The 22,531-nt window shown below is 49.1% G+C and overlaps 2 protein-coding genes across 3 annotated transcripts; both read right to left on the minus strand.

Annotated features, from left to right (window-relative positions):
* Positions 1–1,105: 1,105 nt before the first annotated feature.
* On the minus strand, positions 1,106–5,578 carry CNPY3 (canopy FGF signaling regulator 3). 2 transcript variants are annotated; one of them, XM_068675753.1, is made up of 7 exons: positions 5,413–5,578; positions 4,966–5,271; positions 2,648–2,771; positions 2,326–2,422; positions 1,965–2,087; positions 1,720–1,837; positions 1,106–1,607 (listed from the first exon to the last, which is right to left on the minus strand). In XM_068675753.1, exons 1-7 carry the CDS (start codon positions 5,462–5,464, stop codon positions 1,396–1,398), a joined length of 1,032 nt encoding a protein of 343 aa, XP_068531854.1. In that variant the 5' UTR covers positions 5,465–5,578; the 3' UTR covers positions 1,106–1,395. The 2 variants fall into 2 exon arrangements, with proteins under 2 accessions (XP_068531854.1, XP_068531853.1); XM_068675752.1 differs by lacking the exons at positions 4,966–5,271; positions 5,413–5,578 and adding an exon at positions 3,339–3,601.
* A 391-nt stretch (positions 5,579–5,969) lies between these two features.
* Positions 5,970–22,383, minus strand: POLR1B (RNA polymerase I subunit B). The gene is made up of 15 exons (XM_068675745.1): positions 22,182–22,383; positions 21,924–22,091; positions 20,378–20,524; positions 19,490–19,622; positions 18,397–18,533; positions 16,304–16,527; positions 14,739–14,910; positions 13,796–13,967; positions 12,720–13,001; positions 11,952–12,085; positions 11,344–11,514; positions 10,600–10,756; positions 9,389–9,585; positions 9,023–9,276; positions 5,970–7,548 (listed from the first exon to the last, which is right to left on the minus strand). Exons 1-15 carry the CDS (start codon positions 22,341–22,343, stop codon positions 6,666–6,668), a joined length of 3,393 nt encoding a protein of 1,130 aa, XP_068531846.1. The 5' UTR covers positions 22,344–22,383; the 3' UTR covers positions 5,970–6,665.
* Positions 22,384–22,531: the final 148 nt, after the last annotated feature.

The raw sequence follows: 22,531 nt of genomic DNA on the forward strand, positions 1-22,531 counted from the left end.
TGCTCACAGCATGGCGATCGATGTTCAGTACCCTCCAACAGCCCACCCAGACGCCTAGGGGACAGGTGGAGGCTCCTATGACCGTACAATCTCCATACACTGTGAGCTTTTTACAGTCGGTGTCTGAAATGCACGTCCTGGCGCTGCACAACTGTCAGAGCGCAGCACAAATACTTCCAACAGCCCCTCAGTTCACGGTGTGATCTGGCCAACGGCGCCGGCTAGTGGGCCAACGAGCAGTCGAAAACCTAGGATGACCAGAGGGTGGTCGGTTACGTGGAGATGCTGGAAAGCCTGCACAGCCTTCTGTCAGCACAGAGCAAGGACCGCAGGGGTCTTGTATGCAATTTCTGGACCAGCTGGTAGGTGCCCTTTACAGGTAAGGAGACCATGCTGCGGCTTGGGAAGTTTTGTTGAAACGGCTGGCGGTTGAAAATGTTCATGCAGGTTGCCAACGGGTCTTAAAAACTCTGAGACATCCTGCACTTACAGCCTGACAGATGCATGTCAGAAGGTGGGCACCAACAGCATCAGGTGAACCCTTTAATGCAGGCTTCTGCGGCTTTCCGTGCTGGATCCTCTGAGTCACAATAATACTTTCATGGATAAGGCAGTTTTGGCTCCACAGGACCTGCACAGCGCCCTTCCCGTCGCTGTAAACTCCGACATTCCGCTCGGTGAAATGAGATACAGGGCCAAGATGGGCCCGACCCTCATCACAACAGCCATCGCCGTCCTTTTAGGTTCCATCAAAATGGACAGCTGCTTGGATTTTAATTACACTGGTAAAAATCAACCTCTAGCACAAAATATTAATTCCTCTCTATCAATATATAGAAATAGCACAGCCTGGTGCAACTGTGCCAGCCCGAACATCTTCCACTCCACCAACGTGCCCTCAGCACTCCCCTCAGAGATCTTCATCTGTGGGGATTGCGCGTGGGGAGGAACACCCGGGTCCATTCATGAAAGCATCCAGAAAGGAAGGGAGGGGGTCGATAAACTCAGGCAGGATGGTGAGCGGGGATGGATTAACAATTTTTTGGGTGGTTTTGGGTTGGGAAGCTGGGCTATGCACCTGTTGAAGCTACTCACAGTATGGCTGTTGATTTTCTTATGTATTTTAATACATGTACCGGAAAATGCCCGGCCTCTGTACCTAGGGAATATAAAGAAGCACACTCGCCTAATAAAGTTTCATTTCGTCCTGCACATCGGAGTCCGTACCTCTCAGTCTGCCACAACTGCCCCCTGCCCCGGCTCGCTGGAGCCTACAGGGGCTGGTGAGTCCATGCCAGGGCTGGCCGGGGGCCGTGGCCCCACAGTGTGGAGCAAACCCCTTCCCCTTCAGTACTTTTGGGGTGAGCACCATGCCTCGGGGCTCCCAGCCCCCGCCTACAGCTCGTCAGCAGGGCTGTGGGGGAGCGGGGCCTCCTCCTGGACACCGTGCTCCTCCAGGGTGGCCCCTGCATCGGAGAGGCTCTCGATGCCCTCGTTCTGCTCCTTCACAGTTTTCTTCTTCTTCTTCCCGCTCTTTTTCTTGCTCGGCTTCTCCCCCAAGCTTGCCAAGTCGCCCTTCTTGCCGGTCCATTTCTCCGCCAGGCAGCCTGGGGAGAGAAGCAAAGCCCTGAGGGAGAAGCGGGGCTCCCCGCACCCTCATCGGGCCGCCCCGCTCTGCCCTATACGTGCCCGTCACCCCTGGGAGCAGCCAAGACTTACTCGCATCCTTCCCTTTTAGCACGTGGTCAGCACAGAGAAACTGGGAGAGATCCTCTGTCTGGTGGTGCCTGTACCAGTCCTCAATCACGTCTTCGTACTCCTCCACCAGCACGTCGCACTAGCAGAGAAAGGAGAGCCTAGATCCCAGCACGGGGGGTGGGAGCAGGGCGCCGGGTCCTGCCAGCACCCACAGATCCTCCCCCAGCCTGCAGAGCTGCTGCGGGCTGCCCCCGGCGGGCAGGTACCTGCTTTTTGAGGTCGGCCACCTCGGCGGAGGTCTCGTTCCACAGCTCGTAGGGGATGTCCATCACCACCTTGACCCCCTTGTGCACCAGGTTGTGCAGGGTCTCAAAGGTTTCCGACATGCCCTGCGGGGAAAGAGAGCCGCCCTATAAGGTGATGCTCCCTGCCCAGCTCCTGCTCTGTCCCCAAAGTGCTGCCCGGGGTACAGACAGGCACAGGGTGTGTATCTCCCCCCCCCAGACCCAATTTCTGAGGCCTCATGTGCAGATGGCTGGCTAGGGACCCAGAGGACAGGAAGAACAAACCACAGTTCAGTGCCCCAGTAGTGTGCGGGGAGGCAAGGGACTGAACGGCTGCCCCCACCTTTGCAAATCTGTTGCTGCCGCTCCTCTCCTTGTGCAGGTTGTAATCCAGCAGCCTCTTGCAGATGTTTTCCGTCACCTCGATGAGCCGGATGTCCCTGCACAGACAGGAGGGAGGGGAAGGGCTCGGTGCTGCTCCCCAGGAACAGCCAGGGTGTGGGGCCGAGCCTTTTTGGAGCAGGAGGCACATTTCCCAGGCCGTGCTGCCCACGCTGCCAAGCCCTGGTGCATTTTAGGCTCATGCAGCTCACCTGCTGGCTCAGCAAGGCCCCGGCTCTGCAGGCACCAAATGAAGCAGGAGCCCCTGCCCCGCTCTCACTTACGATTGCGTGTACTTGACGGCGGAGCCCTTCCCGTCCAGGAAGCCATACTTGGTGTCGATCACCTCCTTGGTCTTGCCGGTCTCCTCAAAAGCAGATTTCAGCTCCAGCGCCACGTACTTGCACACTGCGGGGCGGAAAGCACAGGCGGGTTGGAGGCTTTCGGGGCTCCCGGGGACGGGACTGCTTGGGGAATGAGTGCTGGGAGAAGGGCTGGATGGAGATGTGAGCAGAGCGGACACCATCGGTGTCCAAAAAAGCAAACAGCAGCACCTCAGCTGGTTGTGCTGAGATCCCCTGAAGCAAGGGGAAGACCCGAATCAGCCCCAAATCCCTGTGCTAACGTTAGGGAGGCCGGGAGGCAGAGTTCCACCTGCGGGAGCCCCTCAGAGCCGCATTGGGCAACCACCCACGGCCTCATCTCTCAGGATGATGATGAGGAGGAGGATGATGATGAGGATGAGGAGGATGAGGAAGGCTCCCCGTGCACCACAGCAGCCCCACGGCACACCCCACCCCCTCCCCACAGCACCGAGGCCTCCCCCCCCCGAGGGGGCCGTGTGAGGGCAGGGCCCAACCGCCCCCCCCCCCTCACCCCCCCCCCCCCATTTTCCCTCAGGACACCGTCAGGCGGCCGCGGCGCTTTATTTCCTCAGCGCCTCCCCCTCGCCCAGCCCCCCCCGTCCCCGCTCACCCTCGCACTTGCTGGGCAGCCGCACCCAGTCCGAGTCGTCGCCGCCCGCCGCCGCCAGCAGCAGGAGGAGGAGGAGGAGCGCGGCGGGGCCCTCGGCCGCCACAGCCGCCGCCACAGCCGCCATGGCTCCGCTTCCGGGGCCACGCATCCGGCCGCGCCTCGCCCCGGTAACCACGGCAACGGCCAATCCGACCGGGCTGCGTGGCGCGCCCGGCCAATCGCAGCCCGCGCGCCACGACAAGCCCCGCCCACCGCCTGCCCCCGGGATGGAGGGGCCCCAAGTGTGGGCAGTGCCCTTACCTCCCCCCCACACACCCACCCACCCTCCCCATCCCCAGATTTTGGGGTCCCCCCCCTGCAGCAGCGGGGACCCCGCTCCCCTCCCAACCCCCCCAGCCTTGAAGGGGGCTCTCCGTGCTTGCAGCACCGGGGGGGCTCCTCGCTGCCCGTCCCCTGGGGGCGCCCCCAGACCCAGCAGGGTGCTGCCCCCCCCCCCCCCCCCAGGCACTCACCCCTGGGCCATGATGGCTGAGGTGAGGAGGGCGTCGAGGAGCGCCACCTTCAGCAGCACCACTCGGGCGGCCGCCAGCAGGGCGGCGGAGCCACAGGCACGAGGCCCTGGAAGAGGGGAGGCCAACGTAGCTCCCACAGGAGGCTGGGGGGCCGCACCATCCCCACATGGCCTCCAGAAGTGTGGCGAGGCTGGGCGGGTGGCCTCCAGGCTGTGGGGGCTGTGGGCTTCCTGGGGTCTGACGCGGTCTCCATTTCCAGCCTCCATCCATGGATTTCAACCCCAGCCTCCATCCTGGGTCTCCATCCCCGGCTTCCAACCCCAGTCTCTGTCCCAGGCTCCATCTCCAGCCTCCAAACCCCAGCCTCCATCCCAGGCCTCCACCCCAATCCTTCATCTCCAGCCTCCAACCCCTGCCTCCATCCCCGGCTTTCAACCCCAGCCTCTATCCCATGCCTCCATCTCCAGCCTCCAAACCCCAGCCTTCAACTCCAGCTTCCAACCCCAGCCTCCATCTCCAGCCTATATCCCAGGCCTCCATCTCCAGCCTCCATCTCCAGCCTGCAACCCCAGCCTATATCCTGGGCCTCCATTGCCAGCTTCCAACCCCAGTCTCCATCCCTGGCTTCCAACCCCAGCCTCCATCCCCAGTCTCCATTTCCAGCCTTCATCTCCAGCCTCTATTCTGGGCCTCCATCTCCAGCTTCCAACCCCCAGCCTCCACCCCTAAAACGTTCACCACCCCCACCAGAACCCAGTTTAATGCCTCCTCACCCCCTCCCCAGTCCATCCCCACCCCAACCTCCATTCCCACCCCAGCCTCCACCCTCCCAGCGGGGTTTCCTCCCTGTCGGTGAATTTTTGGGCCACCACTGGGGCCGGGCACTCACCGATCGCGGTGCTGGGGCACAGCTCTGCCTCCTCACCTCTGCCTGCGGGACGGGGAGCAGCTGGGGAGGTGGCTGCAGGTGCACATCGGGGCCGGCCACAAACCCCTTCCTGCGCCCCAAACCGAGGGCAACGTTCGCCCGCGGGGCCTCGCACCTGCACCCCACCATCACGGGAGCCTCGTTCAGCCCCGTTCCCACCGAGCCGGGCAGCGGGGACACCCCGTACCTGTGATGGGGACGGGGCTGGAGCTGCGTGCCGGAGCGGTGCTGTTGGGCCCCACGTGGCAAGCCAGCAGCCCACCCTGCGGGGGGCTTTCGGGGAGGATGGAGACGGCGCAGACGGTGCCGCCGTCCTCCGGCGAGGCCCCGTAGGTGAAGGACTGCAGGGCGCTGCCGTTCCCGCTGGAGATCCAGACGGCGTCGCCGGAGCCGGGCGGCACGTCGCTCACCACGCACACCACCAGCTGCCGGCGCTGCCCGTCCACCACCATGGTCAACGGCGGCGCCAGGGTGGGCACGGAGGCTCCGGAGGCTGCGAGGAGGCGGGGTGGGACCGTGGCTAAGCGCTGGGATCCCCTCGCCCTTGGCACCTCGCCGTGGATGACCACCATCCTGCCCCGGTGCTATGGGTGGAGGACCCGCCACCCTTGTGCCTCGTCCCCCCGGTACTCACGGGGCAGGAGAGGGAGCAGGGTGGAGGCCAGCAGCATGCAGAGCACCTCCATGGCAGCAATGGCAGCAACAGGACCAGGAGGAGCAGCAGCAGGAGGAGCAGCAGCAGCAGCAGGACCAGCAGCAGGAGCAGGGCTCAGCCCCTGGCCACCTCCACCTGCCCCTCGCACCTCCCAGCCCCCGGGGGAGGAGGCAGCGAGGCTGGGGCAGGCTCCGCCGTGGTCCCGCCCCCCCTTCCCCGCCCCTCCGCCGTGGTACGGCCCCGGGCAGCGCCATGGAGCCGGCCCGCAGCACCGCGCCCTCCCCGCAGCCCGCAGGGGGGGACGAGGACGCCCCGGCCGCCCCCTCCTCCTTCGCCGAGCTCCTGCGGCTGGTGCGCAGCGGCCGCAGCCCGCCGGGGGTGCGCAGCCCGCGGGCAGCCCCCACCGGGGACACCCCCACGGCCTCCAGCCTGCCGCGGCCCAAAAAGCCCTGGGAGAGCCGCCCCGGCCGGCCCTGAGCGCAGGAGGCACGGGAAACCCTTCCCTGCCCTTCCCTTCCCTTCCACCAGGCGCCAGCTCCAAAAGAATTATTTTTATTTTTATTTAAGAAACATATAAAGAACTCTTAACAAGTGAAAAATTCTCCTTTGTGCCCTCGCCGCAAGCAGCAGGGCCCAGCAGGTCCCAGCAGCAGCCCGGCTCTCCCCAAACACGCGCAGGACATCAAATTTGTGCTGCTGCCTCCAGGGACTTGAGACGGGGAGCTTGGGCTTTGTGCCTGCTCCCCCCCCGGCACCGCAGAGCTGCTGGAGCCAAGGTAGGAGCCAGGCTGCAAAGCCCTATCTACTTCTCTTCTTCAGCCAAATGCAAAAAAATATATATAATAAAATAAAAAGTTACAGAGCAGTGCAACGCACTGCCAGTCCCAGCATTTACTTCATGCTGTTCTCTGACCTCTTTGTCTCTGCGGCTGCAGCCAGCACTCAGACCAAGGACCCCCCCACACACTTTCCTGGTGGGAGCAGTGATATTGCTTGATTTCCATACACTGTATCTCGACAGCTAGTGATCCTTTACAAAGGGTAAACAAAAGTCGGCGGAGCTGCATTTCTTCTCGATGCAGCTTCACGAGTTGCTGAGACGGCCCCGTCTCGGTACAAACCTCAAATTAACCTTGCAACCGTTTGAAGAACTTGAGAACGGACTGAAAGCTTCAAGCCCACCGGGGGCAAACGCAGGACTAACGCGTTCTTCCTCCCTCCCCGCAGCACCATCACGGCTCCAGCGTCAGCCTCAGCTTGATGTTCATGGCTGCCAGCTCTGCCACGAAGTAACGGAAGACGTGGGGCACCGGGATGACCTGGATGGTGTCCACCCGGCCGCACAGCAAGCAGGAATACCTCCTGTTGCTCGCCACGGAGGAAGGCGGTGGCCGCTGCAGCAGAGGAGAGAGCATGCTGCCGCAGCTCGTGCAGACGTAGGCTTCGGAGCCATCGGAGCAGCTGAAGAGGCGGTCGTGCAGCAAGAAGGAGGTGCCGTGGGCCAGCAGCGCGTCGCGCTCCATCTCGCCGAAGCGAATCCCGCCTTCCACGTTCCTCCCCTTGATGGGCTGGTTGGTGACGGAGTCCCGAGGGCCCGTCGTCCTCACCTGGAACTTGTCCGAGACCATGTGGCGCAGGCGCTGGTAGTACACGACTCCCACGAAAATATCTGCCTCCAGCTCCAGGCCGCTGATCCCGCTGTACATCTTCTCCGTCCCGAAGAAGTTGTAACCCGCGCTCACCAGCGTCTCGCCGAAGTATTTCAGAGCGGAGTCCTCCTCCGAGAAGGTGAAGGGAGTGGCGTCGTAGCAGACGCCGTGCAGCGCTGCCGACTTCCCCGCCATGCTCTCGATCAGCATCCCGATGGTCATCCGGGAGGGGAACCCGTGGGGGTTGAAGAGGATGTCTGGGACCATCCCGTTCTCCGTGAACGGCATGTCTTCAACCGGCCACAGCTGGCTCAGGATGCCTTTCTGCCCGTGACGGCTGGCGAATTTGTCGCCCACAGTTGGATTTCGGGGAACTCTCAAGGTGATGCAAACCTTCTTCAATTTCCCGGTGCCGCGGTCGTTGCTGCATAACTTGATGTTGTCTACAATGCCCACCTCCTTATTCCTGTGTGGGTAGAGAAACGTTCACAGCAAAGGTGTCAGACAGGCTCATGGTTTTTAGGGAAGGGAAGCAGAGGAAGGAAACCAAACCACTTTTTTAGTCTAATAAAGCGCTCGGGATCACTGCACTTCTTGGGAAATACCATTCAGGGAAATCAGACTGTGTAAGAATTAGAGAAAAAAAAAAAAGATAAAAAAGCATCACAAGTGCCATTCATTTGTTGTTTCTAATGCTAGAAGCACAGCTGCAAGCTGCCATGCGATGAGGTAGCGTGCCATCCATGACTTCAAATAAAAGTAATTTAAACCAGGTTCATCAATGTCACACCCAATCTGAGAAAATACTTGTTTTTGTTTTGAGGCAGCAGCAGCCCTGCCTCCCCAGTAAATTCTCACTGTCCTGGTGGGATACTAAAATAAATAAATAAATACATTTAAAGCAAAGCAAGAGAGGAAGGCTCAGGAACAGAGAGTGAAGGCATGGTGTGAGCTGACACAGCCTTTGCCAACAAGTTCAAAGGTGTGCTGCTTCTCCACGTGCACCCACAGCCTGATGTTTCACACGGTGGGTGCCTGCTGCAGGCTTAACTTGTGCTACACTGCCCAAACTCACAACTTGTTTTAGAGGTTTTTTCCCTTTGTCCTTTGAATGCAACCAAAGTAGAGACCATCACAAGGAGAAAAAAAAAAAAAAAGAAAAGAACTGCAAGCTTGTTCAAAGTTTAAGTCAAAGCCTCTGTTCATCTCTTCCCAGCTGTGCTTAAGACCTGGCAGTGTTAAGACCTGCAGCACACTTCTGACGCTAAGGAGAACTTCAGGGTGCAGGGTCCCTGGGGAAACTGGGGGCAGGAGCCAACACTGAGGGCAGGGAACTACACGTCTCCATAGGAATCCAGATAATGACCCAATCTGGATCTGATCTGATTTGCCTTCTCAACATGAATAATAAATAGCATAATCCTCACACTATAAATGTTGTAGACAGACACAGAGAGGACCTCAAGCTGTATGGATAACTGCATACATATGAGTGCAGTCTTTGGTGACCAAGCACTTTCTTGTATTTTGCTGTTGTTTTGTGTATTGGTGGAGTGGTGTTTGTGGGTTTTTTTTGGAAAGAACACTTTATCCTATTCAATTAACAAAACGCAGCAAAAAATGACAGAGGAAGAGTCCTGGGGAGACAGTAAAACATTTTTGGAAGCTCTCTTTTCACCGGTCTCAGATATGTCTCCTGGGTAAGTCAGGCTTTGCAGCTCTTCAGCATACAATGGCTTAGAGAAAAGCCACAAAACATGCACGTAAGTCACCTGTACCATGAATTTCATGTTCCATCAACACGTGCATGTTTTGTGACCATGTGAGTGTGAGGAGGAAAGGAACCCCGGGAAGATCACGCAGCTCATCAGGGGACACTGCTATCAGACTGCTCACAACTGCATGTTTGTTTAGGGCCAGGAAGGACAAGCTGAACTTACTTATAGTACACAGTGAAGGTCTCCCCTGTGTTGAGGTTCATGTAGCTGTAGAAGGGATCCCCTGGCTGTAGGATGGAGCCAATAAAAGGCAGTCCATCAGCATCTAACTTCTCTGCAACATTCGGGTCACCAGGCCTGGCACCAAATACTAAATTATCATCTCCCCTGTTGGCTTTAAGGGAAAGGTCAATACTCTCCATCTTGATAACACTTCCGTAAGCAAACCCTCTCTCCCAGGAAGATTTGTTCACAATCTAAGAAGAAGAAAAAAGACCTGTTAGAGATTTGCCAGTAACTTCAAGGAAAGCATTTCCATTCTGATCCAATGCTCATCTTCTTAACAAATTCATTCTTTTGGTGGCTCACCATTGCATCTTCCATGTCATAGCCACTGTAGGAGATGACAGCCACGATGGCATTGGTACCGACTGGGTAGCTGTCCATGCTGTAGAAGTCGTACATTCTGGGCCTCACCAGAGGGCTCTGGGGAGTATGAAGGAGGTACAGCTTGTTATCCGAGCGGTCCCTGTAGTTATAAACTGGAAACCCCATGGTTTGCTTTCCTGTAAAGAAAGAAAGTTGGATTTATTCAGGATCAATTCAATGTCAAGCCACGTTTCATTCTCCAGGTATCTTGCTAAGAACAAGGCTGGAAATGAGTTAGAGAATTATCAGTTTTAAAAACTATGGAATGTAATAATTGCTCTAAATCCAGTTATAAAAGTTTCTATGAGCCACACACAATATTCAGTTCCCTTCATGGTATTACATAAGGAATATTTGTAATTTATCGTCTTTTCTGCAATTTCAGAATCTCCAATTAACATTTTTCCTCTTTTGAAGTTTCCCATAGTGAGGCATACTTTACATATTTCCAAGCCACAAAGCATTTGCTACTGCCAGGATCAATGCACTGGCAGGAAAAACAAGTTTTGAACAGAGTTACATCGGTACTTTCAGAGAAGTATGAAAACATGGTAGCATTTTAAGGACATCTTTCTGATAATATTGCCAGAAATGTAATATGCTATGGAGATAATGAGAGCTGCTCTCAGTTCCTACCACACGCTTCTCTTAGCCTGTCTTTTTTGTTTTAAATAAGATTCTTGCAGGCCACTTGCACATCAGACAATTGAAACTTCATGTACTTACCCATCCCAACTGCCTTCAGACAACCAAATAATCAATTTAAATGCTGACAGAGAAAAAAAAAACACGCTATTGCCACAGCATTGTATTACCATCCCGCAACAGATGCCTAGTAACTGTCCTCCGAAAACTGAGTGTCAAGACATCACAGTGACTGAAAACAGGTGGCAAAGAAACCTGCACTACTGCACAGCCTCTGCTCTAGCTACTAGTCAGAAGCAGGTCAACCTGGCAGCTGGGGGGGATGGCAGCACAGTTGTCAGATATTAACTCCCCTACGCAGCTGGTGCAGTGCCCCTTGCTTGTCTATATGATCAAGAACCTCAAACAGAAAAAAACAAAAAACACACCGAAATAGACACATGAGAGATTCCCCCCTGGCTCCTCCTTGCCCAGGGGCTCGCAGCACTAGGTGCTACAGTACTTACCCATCTGGCACTGGTACATGTTTCGTGGACTTTGGTTGTGATCAGAGAAGGGGATGAGGTTGGCCACCACACTCAGAATGCTGTGAGGGAAGAGCTCCAGGTGAGTGGTCACTCCAGGAACCACCTCCGACTCCATGGTGGCCACGTTCATGAAGATCTGCAAGAATCAAATCAGACAGGTCAGGAAGAAAGCAAAACAAACCTGCCTGTGATTACTTTTCATTTCAGTTTTAGCTGTGTTTTTTTGTCTGCAGCTTAGTGCAGGCAAGAAAAACATGACAACTGTTAAACTACTACCACAATCACACCTAACTGCAAGGACAGCAAGTCTGAAAATATAAAACTGCAGTAACATGGAAAGGAAAGGAGACAAATTATGAAGTTCCCAAGCAAGCCACTACCTGTTTCTGCAAACTGCCCTGGGCAGCTGTGATATAAACCAAGATGAGACAGTACACACAACACAGCAATCTTTCACCTAAAAAAATCTTGACTATGTTAATACTGAAAGCAGACTCAAGTATCTCAAAGACCCCCACAGTCCACCTGTAAGAAACATACCAGAAACTGATCAGCTAGAAGTCAGAAAACCCTTTTGTCACCTATTCTAGCTCTTCAGCACAATCTCCCTATGTCCCATTCTCAGCTCCTTTGACAAACACTTCACAAAATAGTGCTTTTGACAGAGGATACCTCTGTAAAACTTTGTTCCAACACTTTAAAAAGGAAAAATGCAAAACCCACCTGTTCCAGAGTGCCAATCCATTCTTTCCTTCCATACAGCAGGTTTTTGACAGGCCGCACCATCCGGCAAGGAGTTGTAAAAATGAACAACCCAGGATACAGACTGGGTTTTCCTGTCATTGGGATAAGGACCACTTCTGCCCGTGCAGGAAATCTTTTCTCTTGAGTTATCTGTTTGTGCAATGAAATAACAATTTAGAAATACAAACCAATATTGCTTTAGTTAAGTTGCATCCAATCGGCTAGGTTATGCTCACAATGAAAATACCAACCACAGATGTAGTTTGTAATATAAAATGAAGAACAGATTTAAATGGTGTTTCTACAAAATTCTCCACCAAGAAAAGGACAGAATACTTTTTTTTTTAAAAAACAAAACAAAACAAAAAACTGTAACAGTGACAAGTTCACAAACCAATAGACTGAACTTATGAATGTAAACAAGAAAAAACTGATAAACCCACTCCAGTACTAACATGCAGACAAAATATCTTATTAGGTTAGATTTAAAAAATAAATGGAAGTTACAAAGAAAGTTCTAAACATGCCTATTTTTGACCATTGCATACTGAGGACGTTTAACTCAGTCACATTTTAAACGAGACAACCTTGAAACGCCGGAGGGCTTCTGCAAGCTGAGGAGCCAGGTCCCACTCCACCCAGCCCACCACGGCGCCGTCCAGCACCACTCTGTAACACTCAGCATAAGGCCTGCTTGGAGTCGCATCAATGGGAACAACACCTGTGAGAAAGAACAGAAAAAAAAAAACAACACACAAAGCACACGTTACTTCTGCAGGAAACCTCAAATCCACACCAAAAGGCTTCATGAGATCAGAAAATTTAGACCACCTGTAGAGTGCAAAGCTGCAGATGACTTGATGGAAAAATGTAAGATGTGCACAACTGAGAATACCATTCCCCACCCACTCCCCAACAATTTTCGGAATGACATAGGACTCCTGTTATTGCAGCAGTCACTGGAAGAGCTGCAGTTTAATTAAAGTCACTGGCAGCATTAGGAAGGCAGTTTCATTCAATTTCTCACTGCTCATACTGTGCAATTCCTTGCATTCAAGTGAATGTCTTCACTCTACATTACATGGCTAAGACATTTGTTTTGAACTTTACATTCTCCAGAAGGTTGGCAAGCCTATATAAGCAACATGCTACTTGCCATTAAGCAGAAGCACATTAAGAATTTTAATTAAGAATTAAGAAGCACATTGATTTCATCTTCTAAAGTTAAGAATTTACAATAATGGTATCTGGAGAACATTTCCGAGATATGGGTTTGTAGGGCAGAAAAGCAGAAAGGAAGTAAAAAGGAACAAAAAGGAACTGCTCCATTAAACGTTCAAGCCAGCAAAACGTACCTAGGGCACATAACAAAGGTGGAAGGTCTCTCACAGACACCGTCTCTGTCACTATTTCACACAGAGCTGTCATGTGGTTCATCAGACCGCAGGGCTCTCCATCAGGGGTGTCCACAGGGCACAGGAACCCCCAGGATTCGGGCAGCAGCTTGCGCACAGTTGTGGTTCTCATCTGGGCAAAGGCCGAGCCTCTGTGTATGCAGCGGAAGTGGGAAAGGTAGCGAACAAAATTCAGCTTGTCTCCCACCACACACAGACCGCTGTCCTGTAACATGCCCAGGCCTAGGATCAAAATTGAGATTTATGTCAGGACGTTGCCCGGTTTTGACACAGAAAGCATGATGTTACAAGGCCGTTTCCTATTTCTCACTGGTAAGACCTAAAGATGCTCACGCAGGATCCCAGCAACAGAAGGTACACATGCATTTAAGCAATTCAGTGACTTGTCAAAGACCTAGAGACTTTAAATTCCAAGCTATGGCTTAAAATCCAACTCCTGTCAGAGACAACTAGAAATAGTTCCTAGTGAGGTGACTTGGGGATTTGCTCCTGATACTTCTTAACAAAATTCTGCGGCCTTCTAATCTCACTTCATTTTCTGGTGAGTGTTAAATAACCACACCTGCACACTCCATATGCCAGAAAAACAGAAAGAAAATTTGAAATATACATTATTAGATTGATGCAGTTTCTCTGTGTTGTAACTCACATTACTAATGGGGCAGTCCTCATAAACAAATGCCCCTTCTCTGTCTTATGTCCTATCTTTTAAGAAGAAATAACCTTTGGGAAAACAAGAATATGGTTGCTTGTTTGGACAACGCTAAATTTAATTTCAACTATTTATCTGTGTAGAGGCCTTGCTTTAATAACTAACATGTTTTATGCCATGCATAAAAATCTATGTTTGAAGACAAATCCCCCCTTTTTTCCAACTATCCCTTTCCCCAACCCAGTCTTCATCAACTCACAGTCTACTGTTTTTGCATTCAAGTTGCTTTCAGTTAGAAGCTCAGTTTTATATTGTTTCTCATACTATGTATTATGAAAAAAGCCTTTTAAGCCTTGAGACTCACCAGTTTTAGAACGCAGGTTGCCAGTTGCAAGAAGATACTCAAATGCCTTGGTAACATCTGCTGTCATGCTGAATGCCTTGATCAAGCTGTCTGCATTTATGTTGATATCTGCCTTTTCTGTTCTCTTCTCCAAAACAAATCTAACAGACTGTAGCCAGTTCTCAAGCCTCTCCTATGGTTTAAAAGTGAGAGGTTTAAATTGAAAACTGGAAAATAGAGACTCAAATTATGAGCGTTTAATTGGTTTTGCGTGCTACAGAAGTCTTCTGAAATCAGCAGGATGGACAACTTTCAGCAAAGTGGAAGCTTTCTGACCATATTTCCTACACTGACTTTATTGTATCTAAGTGCTCACAGTATCATGCCAGTGTAGACCTGCAACAAATTGCCCACTCAAAATCTTAGCAGTCACTTCCACCCAGACTGGTGGTGACTGTAGTGAATAAAATACTGTAACAGAATTTCATAAAAAGCAAATGAGTCCCAAAGCTGAGAGTATACATATAATCTGACCACAAGACTAACTCCGCTCTTTAGCCTACTAAATACAGTGATGAATTTAAAACCATGTCATGAAGCAAATTTAGACACCAAAACTTGAAGGCCATGGTCCCCCAGAATTTAAAAATTGCTGAGACAATGTGAGACACTGGATTCGATTTCTATTTTTAAGCGTAACTTTATCATTGCTGTAGTCTTGGACACTAAATAAAAACAGGGAAAAGGAGGCAGAACACCATACCCATGAGTACTTCAGATCTCCACGCTGCAGCCCCACCATGGGTGGAGGAGCCCCCGGTGGAGCAGGTGGATGTGGTCTGGAGGAGGCTGTGGCCCATGGAGAGCCCCCCCAGGAGCAGGCCCCGGGCCGGAGCTGCAGCCCGTGGAGAGGAGCCCACGCAGGAGCAGGGGATCTGGGGGGAGATACCCCATGCGATCTTACCTTTAAGAACATAAGGTAAAGCTGTCCTGGAGTAAGCACTTCCTGATTCATCAGACTGTCAGGATTATCCTCCATGCACTCTCCTTTGGCAAAAGCATACAGCTTTCGGGTCATCATACAGAGCAGGTAGAACTTCTCAGTTCTGTCTGTTAAGTGTATGCAGACACACTTGCTGGAGGAAGAGAAAGAAGGATGACTAACACCATCTCTTCACATTCTTCCTAAAATATCTCAAAACATTTTTTACATGCCTGTGCTTATCCACATACACGCAACCAGACCACTCTCCAAATCTGAACTGGATTCTAGTAACAGATCACAAAACATTTCTGTCTGGCCACAGAAAATCCAAAACTCTGTTGCTATCAAACCCTTGCACAGAAAAAAAAAAAAAAAGGGGCTGAACAACATTCTAGTGCAAGCAGAAAGGAAGGTTATTCCTAATTCCCAATTAAGCTGAGAAACCGCTTTCCAAATAGACCATTGAAATAACTTGCCTTCCAAGACACAAGTGCAATCATCTTTCAGCATGTCAGCACACAAGAACCTGTCCATTTCTGCTGCTGCTCTATATTGCCCCCCGCTGAAGCCTTTACAACTTCACCGTAATGACAAGCCTCCAAAGGCTGATTCTGAGGCACGTTCTGGCCAGGCAGAAGTTATGATACAAAGCACATCCCAATTAATGCTTTCCACTATTCCCACTCTTCTATCTCCCCAGCTTAGACAGACAAGATTACAGAACATATCCGAGGGGAAAAAACACCCTAAGAGTAATTCTCTTCGTTCTAAATACGATGTAACTTTCTTGAAATTATCCACCTGTTTCTCAGTACAAAGTGCTGTACTTCCAGCGCTGTAAGTGCCCCTCTGAGGCACCTGAAGCCTGCCTTAATGTTTTCCAGCAACCTAACCCCCTCTCCCCCATTTACAAGTACTCAAGGGCAGAGCCATCCCAAACGATCCTTTTCAAATGCCAGAATACCTCTCAGAGAGCTAACACTTGAAAAATAAATGGCTTGGTTGAATGCTCATCACATTGACCATCTCAAAGCTAGCTTATTCCACAGAAGAAGTTAGATTTTAAAGCATCTGGAAGCTAAACTGGCTTCTAAACACCTAATTCCTATAATTTTAATAGACAAATGCAATTCTTGTAATAGTTGCCCATTACTGTGTAAAACAGCTGAGAAAATGCCAATACTGCTGGCCAACAAGATTAACCTTGAGCAGTCCACATACGTACCTGTAACCTTCTTTTCTTTAAGTGAACATTCTGGTTTTTCATCAAATACATCAGAAAATTACATCTAAATAACAACGAATGCTCTTCTCCTGAAACCACTTTGTAGATATTTGTATCAATCTGTAAAATCTGTACTTTAGAACACCACAACTACAGATTAATATCCTCAAGTCCCATCAAGAATTGGCCACTGGCTATCATTTCACGTGTGCATGAAAATCTTAAGAAAGGCAGCGTGATGACAGAGCATTCTTAAAGCTGCTTGTAATTTCAGTGCAATCACGCTGAATCTCACACTCAGGAATGCATACATACATACTTGAAAATGAGATCTGCAGCCTGTTCATTGCTGTACCACTCTGGGAGGTTCAGTTTTACTCTGAAGCTCTTTCCAAGGTATTCGAGGACGTTTTGCTGTGTGTAACAGCCTGCATCCGCTACTGCTCTCAGCATCTCAGTAACACAGTTCACGTAAAAGGTGTCGTTTTCCTTATCTTTGACCAGCTCTTTAAAAATCTGGTAGTCCGTGAAATTAACTAATGCCTGAAAGACAAAAGGGTGTCAGATCAGAAAACAAAAAACCAAACAGCCATGAAAATGCTGGGCCATAAAACACTGAAAAAGCAGAGCACCCCAATGATTTAGGTTCTTCGGTTCTCTGGAAACACCCTTCCACCATGCAAACTGAAAAATACTGTGGGATTAAGGGGCTTCAAGAGTAGCACCGAGGATATTAATAAACTGATGATCATGAGTAGCCCCAATCTAATAAACCTTGGAAAACAAACAAACAAATTCACACCTTCTAAATTAACAGGCTTCTTTTGATTAGGTTAGATTTCCTTGTATTTATATATATATATATATATATATATATAATAAGTATATATTATACAGACACACACTTTTTTTTTTTTTTTAACTTTTAAGTTCACTTAGAAACATGAATTTAATTCACCATTGTCTCAAGCTACTTCTTATCCCCACAGAAATCAAAAGACAATTTAGTCTTTTGATGAAGCCCATTACAATTCACTTTAGCTCCAGCACTTCATGTTCTAAAGCTCATACTTAAATCCAATGTTCTTAGGTCTTGGTGTTGTAACGGTTGCCTAATTGTTTCTTTAAGTCAGGGTTAAGCAAATACATTGCCCACTAATGACTTCTGTATTGGCAGACAAACCTCCCTCATTTTTAAGCAAATTGTTTGTCCACCACATTTAGGAAGCCTTCAAGAAGCTCATTAAAAATGGAGGCTGCATGAAAATACACCCAGGCAGATTTCTTTCTCAAAGGGGACAACGCAACCTCAGCAGTTATATATTCTGTTGCTTGGTAAGTCATGTTACAAAAAATCTAGAACCAGCCACAGCACATGCTGCCTCTCATCCAGGACACGAGGTGGTTACACAACAAGGAGGAACTGGAATTGCAGCCAGAACAGAAGAACCAGGCTGCCACAGCAGGACCTGGACAGGCCACAGAAAACCAGTGCAGAACTAACCTCAACTGATGCTGGTGGGGAAGAAAGCCCAGGGAGTGCCTACTTGTGAAAGAAGAACTCAAAACTTCAGACAACACAGCCTGCTTAACCTGAGATCTCATGAGCTAACAAAGTCAGTATAATTCCCTTGCTTATTAAAACTAAGAGTAATTACCTATTTCTGGTAACTACTTTTGTTGAGACAGCAGACTGGAGAAAAAGTGAAACGTATCATGCAACAGCAACACAAATAGAGCAGGTTGTAAGTACATACAAATTCCCTGAGACTGATTTATGCAGCGGAAGGCAAGGTGTAGTGCCACAGGCCTCTGACTTGCTCTTACCACTTTGCTGCTGTACATAAAATACACAGATGACATACCCTGGGCTCTGCTATCAGAGAAAGTATGCTTTACAAGAAATTTGGAAAGCCTGACTGAAGTCAAACTTTTGTCTGCTAGCTGAATAACAATTTAACCCACCCAATATGCTCAAACTGGTTTTTGTCTTCCAGTTCTTACCTGTTTTCAGTTCCAATCAGAAACAGCACTTTATTTTTCTCCTCAAAAATTAAGCCAGTTGCCCGATTTACTTTTACATGAGACTACTTGATTTTAATGATTAATACTAATATAGATGAGAATTGAACTGTTTCTTGTAAGGTCATTCTGCATTAAAGAGATTACCAAAACCTTTCAGATGAGGTGCCAAACCCTTACACTCCATTCATCCACAGCATTCATTGGTAAGAAGCCATAAAACCTTGCAAAACTCCCCCCTCCTCTCTTTACCCTGCATGCACTCCATCTGCTGCAACTGTGTGCTGCATTACACGTACAGGCTCAGTCTGGTCCACAGTTCTCCAGCCAATATAGGAAGTATGAGAGAAAATATTTCTTATGGAATTAGCTGATTCAAGCACTATTTACCTTAAGAGCAAATCCCAAGGGAAGGAAGAACAACTCTTTCTGAAAAATGAAGTTCAACATGACGCAACCGTTTTCCAAGTAGTGAAGGTTCATATTTATTGCAGCGTGCTCCTCCTTAACACAGTGCATCACTACTCCTGCAAAAATTATCACAAGCAAAGACCAACGTGAGCTGTGCAAAAGCAGCTGACTGCATTTCTGTGACAAGTCTGAAAAGGTGAGACAGTTCATTAGGCCATTAGCTAAGTTTTCGTACTTCGTGGTAGAGAACACAAGGCAGGCAGATCTCTTATTTCAGCATCAGCATCTCATTTAAAATAAAGATACTCATCCAGTACCAGTACATCCAGTAAAGATACTCATCCAGTACATTAAGAACCAAACTCAGTTTGGTTCTTAATGACAAAATCATTAAGCAGCCACTGCAGTTGCTGAGAGGCTCACAAGACGCATAAAGCTTTTAAGAAATGGAAAGCCCCAAGACTCATCTCTTCTATCTGGAATTGCAGGTCAAAAGTTTGCTAGTCCTGTTCTAGGATGTCCACTGCAGGAGAAATTAACATAGAACAAATGTGACCATCTAAACTGGCCCTCCCTCAACATAAATTCACATGGAACTGCAGTGTGTTCTGAAACACCATGGTTCACTCAAGTCAGCAGACGATAATGCTCGAGTTCAAACCCCTAAATTCTCGTTTAATGCCAACTCATTTACCTGAGTACACATGACAAAGCTATGGAACCTAGTTAACCTGTTTTATGTAAATTACAAATGGCATTTTGAAATACAGAAAACCAAATTCACTGAAACAACTTCAACAGTTAACAGTTAGTCTTTCCATATAACAACTTCATGTATTCCACAGCCTGGAATACAATCTCCTTGCTTAGCACGGGCAGCTCAGACAATACCACAAGGCAAGTACCTGCTTCATACTTTCATCATTAAGGTGCTGTCAACCCCCTTGGTTTTGTAGTAAAATTTATCTCAAAATATAAACATTATGCAGTTTAAAAATCAGCTATAGTTGGTCATTTCCATTTGTCCACATGTATTTACTGGAGGGATGCTGCAGGAAGCTCCTTAGCTTACCATACTCTGTGAAGCCAGGGCCTCTGTTTTTCCACTTGTGTCTTGTCATTGCAAGAGGGAAATTTCGTCTGGGCATAATCAGCATTCTAATAACTTTTTCTAAGCCATTAATTATGAAGTAGCCTCCCATTTCCTGCCAGAAAAAAAAAGAATAATGCTCGTAACGTGCTTAAAAATTCATAACATAACGTTTTAACTAAAAGAAAAAAATGCTCATATTATTTTGTGAAAGCAAACATTTAATATTTCAGCTATGAAACAGCAAGAAACACGTTTCAGCACTGTACTTGAAAAGGCTGCACTCTTTGTCAGTGACCTTTAAGTCTGATTCTAGCATACAGTGCAAGGAAATGGATGCATGCTCCTTCACTTCAAGGAAGGAAAAAAAACAAAAAAACAAAACAAATCTATGTGGCCAAGTAAATAGTTCCAAAGAGCTGATGTTAAAAGTATTTATTAACAAAAAATATTAAAAAAATAAGTTATAACATTGAATTTTTAGACAAAAAGAAACTTTGATGCAGAAAACCTCCCTCTGGTCACATATAAGCTTAACACCAATAAATTCATAGCTCCCCAAATTGTGTGTCATTAGAAAAAAACGTGTTCTAGTAATTAATACTAGGAATAAGGGTACAAGTGGCTTAGTAGAGGGGCCAGCAATAAGTACTTCTGTATTTAACTGCCCATAGATGAGAGGAGGTAAGAAAACATTTGTAGAAGACAAACAAAAATAAGAAAGACTCTTCCAATGTCTGCCGTAAAGAGCGAACATCCAGAGAATGTAAGTCAAGCTTAAAATACAAATGCTCAAGTCCTCTAAGTTGTTGGCCCAATGTACTGCTCATGTAAAATGCAGATTTTCCTGACCTGCAAAATCCTCATTACCTCTTCCTCCTCGTGGCGCTGGATGAGCTCTTGGGGAGAGAGATTATAGAGGCTGCACAATTTAGACTTCACCATAATTGGAATATACCCCACAGGATGTTTAATAGTCCCTTGTGGAACGCCATTCACTGACCAGCTGATGTCAACCTAAAATGATACAACAAGAACAGTGAGCAAAGTAAGCTGCCCTTTTACTTTCCTCACATATTAACTGCACATTTAACATGACCACCAATCTGTTTCATCAACTTTTTCCACTTTAAAATGGTAATAATCGTAACTAGTAAATACATAGATGATATTCTCTGGTAAACAGTCAACATGAGTTTCCAGAAGAAAATCACACAAGTCTAGAACTAGGTGAAGAAGCTGTTAGGAAGGTGTATGAAGTTGGTAAGAGTTTACTCTGCCTTTCAGACCTCTCAAAAAAGCAGCCTAAACAGAAAAGGCTGCCACAGGGTAGGAAAGGAGGCCTAAGAAGTTAAGACACAATTAAAAGAAAAAGTAGAAGAAGAAGTGTTCAATGAAAAGACATCCAGATTACAAGCATTTCCTAAGACTTGTCCACTTAATGTTTTCATAAGTGAATTGAAAGGTGAGAAAGAGAAGTGTGCTGTTAAAGAAAATTTATTTACAACAGTAAGATCTGGCAGAAGGGTTTGGAGAAGGATGATGCCTTGACTGTAAGAAAGAGCGATAAAATACCCAGCAGAAGGAAATGATCCTGGTTTTATAGGCAGAATAATGAATGAGCTTTAAAAAAAATCTACTGCCTCTCAGGAAACACTGGCATTGTAATATGAAATCACTGGTTCAATACTGGCATGAACTGGTTCCTGTGCGACAAGCTGCTCAGCAGACCATGGCACTTACCGTGGAGAACTAAGAATAATTCCATAGTGCTACGTGCAGTTAAAAGCAGTGTGGTGAAGACAGGGAATGATCAGACACTGCTCCTTACTGTGCAAGAGCGGGGAGTGGACGAGAACAAGCAAGGCTTTTTCCACACAAGGCACAGCAAAAATGTTTTGTTCCAACACGTGCACAGGTTGAAAAAACAATTAAATACACATGGAAAAAAAAAAGAAAAAAAAAAAGGAGGGAAATAATATAGTTAAGAAGAATGAAAGCATCTCTAGCTCAGGAAAATCCAGGAGTCATTGGGAAAATTGCTGTGAACAACGTGTGACTGTCCCACTTTTACGTTCAGACAGGATGTTTCACTTGCAGTAGGTTTTACCTACTTGTTGTAATGCTTCAGAGAAAGGAAAATAAAAGCTGAAACTGCATGTGAGCATTCCCTTGCAGTGGACACATGGAAATGTGCAGTACAGCCCCAGTTACAGAACTGGGCCAGGAAACAGCGGTGTCCAGCCACAAGGCAAAGTATTTGCTAGGGATGCTTCTTCTCCAGTCACATGCCAGAGCAACCCAAAAAACTAATGAGATGACACGAACAGGAAGGATTTATAATTCTGGGCTTATGTGAAACCTAGATCCAGGCAGAAAGAAGATTTTAGTTATAACACTGTGAGCAGAACCTCACCGTGATCTTGCCGCGGTAGGTGCTGCGCAGCCCCCGGCACTCGGCGGGGAACACCTTCACCTCCCGGCACACCGCCCCCTTCGGCACCATGGGCGGCGAGATGGCGGCGCCGGCGATGGCCAGCGACACGCGGCTGTCCCTCAGGGCGAACTCCAGCGGGGCGATGTCCTGCGGGGAAAGAGGGACACGCGCCTCAGCGGGACCCCCCCACACACACACACATCCCCTCCCCGCACCCTCCTCTCGGCTCCCCCAGACCTGCAGCGCTTGGTACACCCCCTCGCTGATGGCGTAGTTGAAGGAGTCGATGTGTGCGGCGGGCAGGTCGCGCTGCACCCCGCTGCGGAGCCGCGGCCGCCGCCTCATGAGGCGCTGCTGGCCGCCGCCGCCACCACCACCCGGCCCCCGGCCGCCCTCCATGCCGCCCGCACCGCGCCGCCTGCCGGGATGCCGCGGGGCGGAGCAGGCAGCGGCAGCGCTACAAGCAGTAGTAGCAGCAGGAGTAGCAGCACTACTAGTAGTAGCAGCAGTAGGGGGCGCTGCGGCAGCCACCGCCACGTGCTAGCCCCACGCCCGCTTCCCCCCTCCTCACGCCTCACGCCTCAAGC

The sequence above is a fragment of the Anas acuta genome, chromosome 3 (assembly GCF_963932015.1).
Source record: "Anas acuta chromosome 3, bAnaAcu1.1, whole genome shotgun sequence".
In the NCBI taxonomy this organism is placed as follows: domain Eukaryota; kingdom Metazoa; phylum Chordata; class Aves; order Anseriformes; family Anatidae; genus Anas; species Anas acuta.